Source organism: Choloepus didactylus, chromosome 4, assembly GCF_015220235.1.
Source record: "Choloepus didactylus isolate mChoDid1 chromosome 4, mChoDid1.pri, whole genome shotgun sequence".
In the NCBI taxonomy this organism is placed as follows: domain Eukaryota; kingdom Metazoa; phylum Chordata; class Mammalia; order Pilosa; family Megalonychidae; genus Choloepus; species Choloepus didactylus.
Window position 1 is genome coordinate 174,297,850 of NC_051310.1, and position 9,388 is coordinate 174,307,237.

The window sequence follows — 9,388 nt, forward strand, 5'->3', positions numbered from 1 at the left end:
GTGAGTTTGATGTGCAGGGCAACTTTCATATTTTACTAAGAACCCATCACCAACAGTAATGACACAGAAACTTAAGTCGCTATTCTCTCTTCCCAACTTTGGAGCTGTTTCCTCATAACTTCATTATTAGCCTCCTTGATTTTGCACCAAAATATCCCTCAGAAAAGAACTCTACAATTATGCAAAGCAACTTTTAAAAGTTTTATGGTTTAAAAAATTCAGAAACTCTCCACTCCCTTTCCCACTGCTTCACGAAGCAAATAATGTGTCTCCCATCCCCACCTTCCAGTCCTTCCTGCCTTCTGAATCATCACTGCCATGCTGCAGAGATGCAGCCAAAGGTGTAAGTTTCTCTTAAATTGAAGACTGAAACATTCATTACATTACAAATCCTCCCTCCAATCTGATGCTGGGAATGTCATGCTACATTAATCTCCTCTTCCCTATAAGGCTTGTCAAAGATCAAAAAAGCTTTTAACTATAAATGGTTCCCAGTGTTGGTAATCCAGAAGTTTTCTGTGTGCATGAGAAAAGAAGGAAAGCTCGCTTGCTTCTAAGAAAAAAAAAAAAAAATGCATGTTTTTCATGCTCGGGGCCTAAGTTCTGAGAATCAAATTGGAAAACACCATTTCAAAAGGCACATTCAAAGACAGGGACAATTTCTGAAGAGGAAAAAATAGCTGCTAGAAACAAGTAAGCAATTCTATAGTTTGGGTCTTTGAAAACAAGATAGAAGTACTTTACAAAGGAACAAAATCTAAGGAAGTCAGAAAAACTGAAGTCAGAAGTGAACCTGATTCATTGGCATCCTCTCGTAAGCGAAGGTTGGGCTTTTTGTTGTTGTTCTTGTTGCCTTGCCCATTATGTAAGAAGCAGGATTTGGGTTTTTTCCTTCATAATGTAATTATGGCAACTATACTGCAAGCAAGTTCCCATTGCCTGTAGGATAAAGGCAAAACTCCTTGGTAGAACTTACAAAGCTCCTTATCATCTGGCCCCAGCCTGGCTTCCTGGCCATAAATTCCCAGGCATTCTTAGCGCCAGTAATATGAAATATCAGCAGTTTTTCACATTTACCACATTCTTTCAGATCTCTGCACAAAAATTCCTTGCTCTTTTTGGAATGCTTACCTCTCTCACCCCGTCATCTAACTAGCTTCTATTTCTCTTCCAAGTCTTAGTGTACCTGTCATCTACTGGAAGTCTTCCTCGAATTCCCGAGGATAAGCAAGTCCCTCTCTGCTCTCATTGTCCTTGGTACCCTAGATTAATGCACACACTCAGTGAATTTAGGCCAGAAAGTCCCTACTGGCACAATGATTTTAATCTATTATCCTTCATGGACTGAATTTACAGAGGATTTTTTTTTAACCATACCCACAGTAAGTGTTGGGCAAATAAGAATATCCAAGAATAGATTTATAAAGACGGTATAATTCCATAGTATAAAAAAAAATTTTTGAATATTTTTAATTATACTAAGGTTTATACTGTTCCATACATTTTTGAAGCAATTCATTTTACTTATTTATAATTGATGTATAAGTTCATAGAGACTTCACATGCTTGAAGCAATATTACACTTAAAACAATATTTCCCAGTTTAAACTTTATAGCTCACAGAAAATGTAAGCTAACATTTAAAAGAATCCAGCTGTGAATCAAATTTATAAAAGCAATCATAATCCTGTATACATTGTACATGCTTGCACACTGTACTTTCTTAAAGAAGGAGCCTCTTGTGCAATCAATTACAGCTGGATAGATATAATCACACAGAACTGCTGGAATGATTGGAGTAGCATTAAAAGGGAAATACTTCCTGTCTGAACTGTGTTCTGAGCAGGAATTTGGAAGATGGAAGGGATATGCCTTTTTGTGGAAGGGAGTAATAAATACTGCAAAACAGTGTATCTGTATGATCATCTGCAGATAAACATTGATTAACTGTATATGACATTGCATTTCGCTTAGCCAAAGTAAAGAAATACAAATAATTTTATTTTGCCGAGGTAGAAAGTACAAACCAGTGGGCAATAGGAGAGGAATACAAATGTACACTGGGGTGGGAGAGAAATAGTATGAAAACTGAAAAATTTTTAGAATCAGAATTAAAGGTCTATCTGATTGAATTAAGCAATTCAGAGTCACTATACTTTCTAGAAAAGAAAATGATATGATCAAAACAAAGATAATTGTTCCAAGTATGAGAAGCATGAATGGGAAGGAGACAAGTTGGCAAGAGATTTGTTAGAGATAAAGCCATGATGGAGAAGGAGGGAATAAAAAAGAGCAGATCTGAGAAATATTGCCAGAAAGTACTTTAGGGAATTTTTGCTAAAAGGAAAGATTCAAGGATAATTCCATAGTTACACTTTGGGAGGCTTAGGAGTCTAGTGGCCAGGAACACTAAAAATATGTTAAAAGGTAAGAGAGGGAGAAAGGAAAGCGCGAGGAATCGCTACCACCGCCTCCACCAGTACCAGCCGTGACGGAGCTGAGAGGAGACCACGGGCCCTACCGCCCTGCCTCTCCTTCTTATCGCTGGCTGCCAACCTCCTCGGGATTTATTCCAACAATCTGTTAAAACATGGTGGATTACTATGAAGTTCTAGGCGTGCAGAGACATGCCTCACCTGAGGATATTAAAAAGGCATACCGTAAATTGGCACTGAAGTGGCACCCTGATAAAAATCCTGAGAATAAAGAAGAAGCAGAGAGAAAATTCAAACAAGTAGCTGAGGCATATGAGGTGTTATCAGATGCTAAAAAACGGGACATCTATGACAAATATGGCAAAGAAGGATTAAATGGTGGTGGTGGAGGTGGAAGTCATTTTGACAGTCCATTTGAGTTTGGCTTTACATTCCGTAATCCAGATGAGGTCTTCAGGGAATTTTTTGGTGGAAGGGACCCATTTGCTTTTGACTTCTTTGAAGACCCATTTGAGGAGTTTTTTGGAAATCGAAGAGGCCTCCATGGAGCCAGAAACAGGGGCACAGGATCTTTTTTCTCTTCCTTCAGTGGATTTCCATCTTTTGGAGGTGGATTTCCTTCTTTTGATACAGGATTTACATCATTTGGTTCTCTGGGGCATGGGGGCCTTACTTCATTTTCTTCAACATCCTTTGGTGGTAGTAGGATGGGCAACTTCACATCTATATCAACTTCTACTAAAATAGTTAATGGCAGAAAAATCACTACAAAGAGGATTACTGAGAATGGTCAAGAAAGAGTAGAAGTTGAGGAAGATGGCCAGTTAAAGTCCTTAACGATAAATGGTAAGGAGCAGCCGCTACGCTTGGATAACAAGTAATTCAACGCACGCATTTAACAGAAATGTTAAACTATAACAAGCACCATTTGAGGATTAACAGGAACATTTTTTTGAAGATTTCAAACGAACTCTACTTTCGGTATAACTGTACCTAATCTAAAGTATTTATAAACAGCTCATCGGAGCACCTATTTGTCATAGACTTTTGAGTTGATTGTTGGGACCACATTGATAGGACCATTTTTTCTTTTTGTCTTTAAAATTGTTGTAAATTTCTGTATGCACTTTGCTTTTTTATTAAACTTAATCCAAGGTGAACCGTGATTCTTTAGTAGTGCTAGGACAAAATTGTACACTAACACCAGCATGGATCTTGCTCTTTCCATTTTGTTTGAAATGTGAGCCAAGTAGTTTCAGTCTGCTGTGAAGTTAACATTGCCAGGATGAATCTTCTACAAAAATAATTTTTTTTTTTTCAGTATTTAGTAGTGAAAGATATTAATACATTAATGGTGATACATTTCTGGTTTAATATAAACTAAGGATGTTTTCTAGTCCTGCATGAATGCTGGCAACTTAGTAAGTTTTGACGATTGTTTAAATATGTAATGTTAAGCTTAGGTTTATAAAAAGTAAAGCTGGTAAACTGGGTCTTTGTCATTTGCTTAAAAAAAAAGAAAATAAATGCTAATGTGTTTGGTGCATTCTTTCATGAATGGAAAAAAAAAAAAAAAAAAAAAAAGGTAAGAGAGTAACCCGGATGTGAAGATTCAATATTGAAAACTGTCAGTCCTTCTCAGAAAATTATATGAATTTATTTCAGATCAAATAAAATCCCAAAGGAAATATGAGTGTGGGGGTGGGCTGGGGGGGGGGGGAGGTGATGTGACAAAGTGATTCTAATGATCAGCTGGAGTAATATATTGGCAGAAATAGCCAACAAAAAGATTCTAAGGAATAATGAGAAGGAGATTTTCCTTCCAGCTACTAGAGGATTTTATAATGCTAAAATAAGAACAAAAGCAATGTGATGACTGTTATAAGAATAGGCAGATACAATTAAGCAAAGAATAGTAAGGCTAGAAATAATACATGGTAGATGTAAAAGTGTGCATATCATTAAGTGGCATTTCAAATCCTTGGAGAAAGATAAATTATTCAGTAAATGGTACTAGAATAGGTTACCTATTTTAAAATTAGAGCTTCCTCCCTCATATCATATACCAAAATGAATTCCAGCTGGATTAGAGTTAAATGTAAAAAACACATATACACATGTACAGGAAAACAAAAATATATCGGTGAAACTATTTTTATTTTAAAAGGAGCAACAACAAAATTTAGAAACCTTTAATTAGATTGACCAAGGGAAAAACAGAGGAGATGACTTACAAGAATCAGAAATAAGAGGGGACACTGCTAAAAAAATCTTCAGAAATAAAAAGGTTTATAAAGGACTATAATGAATAATTATTTACCAGTAAACAATTTAACTTAGATGAAATGGACCAATTCCTAGAAAGACACAAACTACTATAAATGACTAAAAAATAACTAGATAACCTGAATAGACCTGAATAAAAAGTAAAGCTATTGAATTAGTAATCAAAAAGCTGGGTAGAAGAAAATAAAGCCCAGGCCCAGATAGTTTCACTTATGAATTCTAATAAACATTTAAAGAACGAATACCAATCCTTCACAAATCCTTCCAAAAAGAGAGGAAAAGAGAACACTTCCCAACTCATTCTATGAGGCCAGCATTACCCTGATACCAAAAAATAGACCAAAAAATCACATGACAAGAAAACTGCAGGGCAATAGCTCTTCTGAATATAGACACAAAAATTCTCAACAAAGTACTAGCAAACCAAATGTACTGTAGTTTGGCCATAAAAAGGAATAAAGTATTGATATACGTTACAACATGAATGAACTTGAAAACATATGCTAAGTGAGAGAAGCCAGTCACAAAAGACTACATATAATACGATTCCATGTATGTGAAATGTCCACAATAGGCAAATCTATAGACAGAAAGTAGATTGGTGGTTATTTAGGGCTGAAAGGACAATGATGGGGGTAGAGAGGAGGAATGGTAGCTAAAGTTTACAGGGTTTCTCTTTGCGCTGATGAAATCTTCTAAAATTGACTATGGTGATGGTTGCATATATCTGTGTATGCTAAAAGCATTGAATTGTACATTTTAAATGGGTGAATTGTATAGTAAATCAGTTGTATTTCAATAAAGTTATTGAAAGAGAGGGGGGGACTGGAAGAACATACACCCACATGTTAATAGTAGTGGGATTGTAAGTGAGCAAATTCAGCCCCTAAATAGCCAGTGGCTAACATTAAGGCTTTATGAAAACTTTGAAGGAAGAACAGTTAAAAATCACTCTGGTTATAGCCAAAATGGGGTAAAAGGGGACAAATTTACTCTCCTGCCTGATGCAACAACAACAAAAAAGGACAAAAACATGAAAAACAGGCTTTTGAGATATTGGATATCAACCAATAAAGGACAGTGGATCTCTGATAGACAGAGAAACAAAAATAAAACAGGATGAGCCCCCAAATAGTTCCAGCTTACTGTCTTGAGTTTCCAAGCCATGCTGAAGGATGGTAAAACCAGAAAGTGCCCAGCAGATTCCTCAAGTTGAGGAGACCCAGGTGGCTAGAATTCTCAGGACAGATTACCAAAGAGGAGAAAACTGCATAGAGAAGGAATACCAGAGATCTGCAGCTGCCCCATCAATTTTCGGATGATTACTGATCAACACACATTCTTTTGAATTGCTCAAGACCAAGCAAGAACCACTCCAAAGAGTTAGAGGTAACAGTACCAGTTCCCACCAGCCTGACTAGGGAGCCTCATAATTCTCAGGGCACAGGGCAGAGTAACAGAAAGATCTTACCTCAGGACTGATAATGATTAGCCCCAAACTGAGCACTGCTATGGTCACAGTTAACAAATCTTAAAAGCAAGTAAATCCAAAATATATGAAAAACTCTCAATACTCAAAGATAAGAAAACAACTTTTTTTTAACTTTTTACAGGATAAATACTTAACAGACATCTCAATAAAGAAGACATACAGAGGCCAAATAAACACATGAAAAGATGCACAACATCATTAGCAACTAGGGAAATACAAATTAAATGAGATACAATTTTACAACCAATAGGATGGCTAAAATTAAAAAAGACTGATTACACCAGCTGTTGGTAAGTATGTAGAGCAACTGGAACTCTCATACACTTCTGATGGGAAATGTAAGATGGTACAATCACTTTGGAAATCACTTTTGTGGTTGATTAAATGTTAAGCAGATGTCTACCAAATGATCCAGCTACTCCACTTCCAGGTATTTACCCAAGAGAAAGCATATGCCCATATAAAGACATATACACGAATATTCAGAGTAACTTTATTTGTAATAGTTAAAACCTGGAAAGAACACAAATTTCTATAAACTGGTGAGTGGATAAATTGTGGCATGTCCTCAGAATGGAATACTACTTAGCAATATAAAGAAATAAACTATTGACACATGCAACGACATGAATGGATCTCAAGATAATTATGCAGAGTGACAGAGGCCAGACCAGAAAAAAAGCCCATACTGTAGGATCCCATTTATATAAAATCCTACAAAATGCAAACCAAACCACAGACAACAATTGATTGGCAACAGAGAGCCAATCAATGATTGCTTGGGCATGAGGGTGGGGGACAAAAAGGGGAGGATTACAAAGGGGATTAGTAGACTTTGGAGGGTAATGGATATGTTCATTATCTTAATTATAGTAATATATTCACAGATGTATATAACTGTCAAAACTTTTCAAACTGTACACTTTAAATCTGCAGTTTATTGTGTATCAATTGTATTTCAATAAAGCTATTTTTTTAAAAGGGTCACACGGAGACTAAGTTCATGATTTTCTGTTTTATAATGAGAATATTTTATACAGCACATTTTCTCTCTTTTTTCTAAACAAGAAATTTATTTTTCAATAATGGCAATTCATAATGAAAGAAACGTTATAAATTATTTAATCATACCTCCACCTTTCAGATGAGGTCATTGAACCTCAGAGAGGTTGATCTGCTGAAGGTTACAATGTTAGTTGGCAATGGAACTAGGAAAGGGGTCCCTGCCAGTCCTCTTTTTATATCCATGGTTATTTGACTGCTTTAAATCTGATGAAAAAAAAGTTCGTTGTGAACATAGAGTACACATATTACAACCTCGCAGTTCATTCTATTTTCATTTGGTATGAAACATATTTGTAAGTGTATACATTTTATCTGAATTATTTGCATACTATAACACTATTTACTGAGTGACTTTTAGTAACACTTGTATTTTCTAAAACGAGAAACTTTTTTTTATGAATAATCTTGACATATCTGTTTGGTCAAAGGGGGCATATAATATAGGCCTCATAATATTTAAATTTCCTTTCTACCACAGTTGGTGTGGAAAAACATAGATGATATCCTTGTATTGGCTATATAATTAGATTGTTATATAACATAATATTCAATAAACAGAATCTAGTTTTACTCCCAACCGTGGCCAGTTGAATAAAAATAATTTGGTGCCAGTAATAGAAAATTTCTTAAAATTGCAAATGGTCTTAAAAAGCAAACTAAGGTCTATTGATACAATATTTCATTGTAGAATTGAATACCAGGTTTTTCTTTGGAATATTAATGTGGCTGTTATTCTACGAATGCGGTAGACACAATCTATTTTTAAATAACAGGCAAGAGGCTTGTCTCCTGCTTCCTCAATGCTCCTTTTGCTTTAACAGCCCCTATTCTATCAGGGCAGTAGAGACTCTGACTTGAAAAATTGAGAAGCTCAATATTTATGGGCTAAACTATGGTCTACCTAAACCCATGGTTTTAAGAGGAAAAATGCTCAATAAATATGTATAAGTAGACATATTTATAGCTTCTATGCACTTCAGTACCTGTTCATAAGATATTCTGAAATATTTTCCAAATGGCTTTACTAAGCAAACGTTAAGGAACAATAAACCATTTGCTTTCTTCTTAGGCCAAAATTTTCACGCATTAAAAGAGAATTGAAGATAATGGCATTAAGGCTACTCAAGCCCTGACCCAGCAGAATGCATTTGTGGTACTTAGTGTTTACAATTCGCACATAGGTTCTTCTTCCTAGTTAAAACCTCAGCCTCTGTTCCTGCCAATATTTGACTCTAAGCAGAAAAGAAAAGAAGGAAGGAAGGGAGGGAGGGAGGGAAGGACTATTTTAACCAGCTCTTAAAAATAGCATGTTTCCCTTTGCCAAAAATCAACTCAAATCAGCACTATCTGTGAGGAATGTAGACTCTTCATGGAAGAGGGAAGAAATGCAGCAACAGTTCACAAAATATCATAATGGTCATGACTATTATGCACTGTGCACTTAACTGGTCAGACCATGTACTTACATCTATATGCGTTATCTCAAATAATTCTTGAAAAGTCCAGAGAGGTAGAACTACTGTTATATCTATATTACAGACAGGATTCCGAGTCACAGAAAGAATATTAAAAATTGTCTAAATCAAAGAGCTAGCAAATGTTAGAGCTGGAATTTGAACCCAGATTTCTCTGAATCCAGAACCCAAGTTCTCAACCACTAAGTGATACTACCCCCAAGTAGCTGTTTGCAACCAAAAAATATTTATTGAGCCCCTATTATATGCCAGACATGTGCTAGGGAACATGGTACCAAATCAATATTCAAGGTGCTCATTCTCGGATGAGAGAGTGGCTGTCTTAGATATAAGCTTTAAGGCATTCAAAAGAATTTTATCCAGGGTGCTAGAGAAGTATAACCATTTACTTGATTAATTATCACCTCATAAGGTACAAACAACCAACTTTTTTTTACCAGCACAACCCTTTTCCCCCCTCCCTCCATTTACACACCTCACACACTTACACTATCATGCACATACACACTCACATAGCACATGCTCCATTGAACTCACTCTTTGGACTAGTTCTTCCTCTGCCCAAGGATGAAATCTCAAGGAGAGCCTATAAATTTTTTTCTGGTCACTTTCTGTATTAGTCAGGGTTCTCTAGG

The 9,388-nt window shown here is 36.0% G+C and overlaps 1 protein-coding gene across 1 annotated transcript; it reads left to right on the top strand.

Annotated features, from left to right (window-relative positions):
* The first annotated feature begins 2,436 nt into the window (after positions 1-2,436).
* Positions 2,437-3,993, top strand: LOC119530781 (dnaJ homolog subfamily B member 6). The gene has a single exon (XM_037831553.1). It carries the CDS (start codon positions 2,591-2,593, stop codon positions 3,314-3,316), a length of 726 nt encoding a protein of 241 aa, XP_037687481.1. The 5' UTR covers positions 2,437-2,590; the 3' UTR covers positions 3,317-3,993.
* The last annotated feature ends 5,395 nt before the right edge of the window (positions 3,994-9,388 follow it).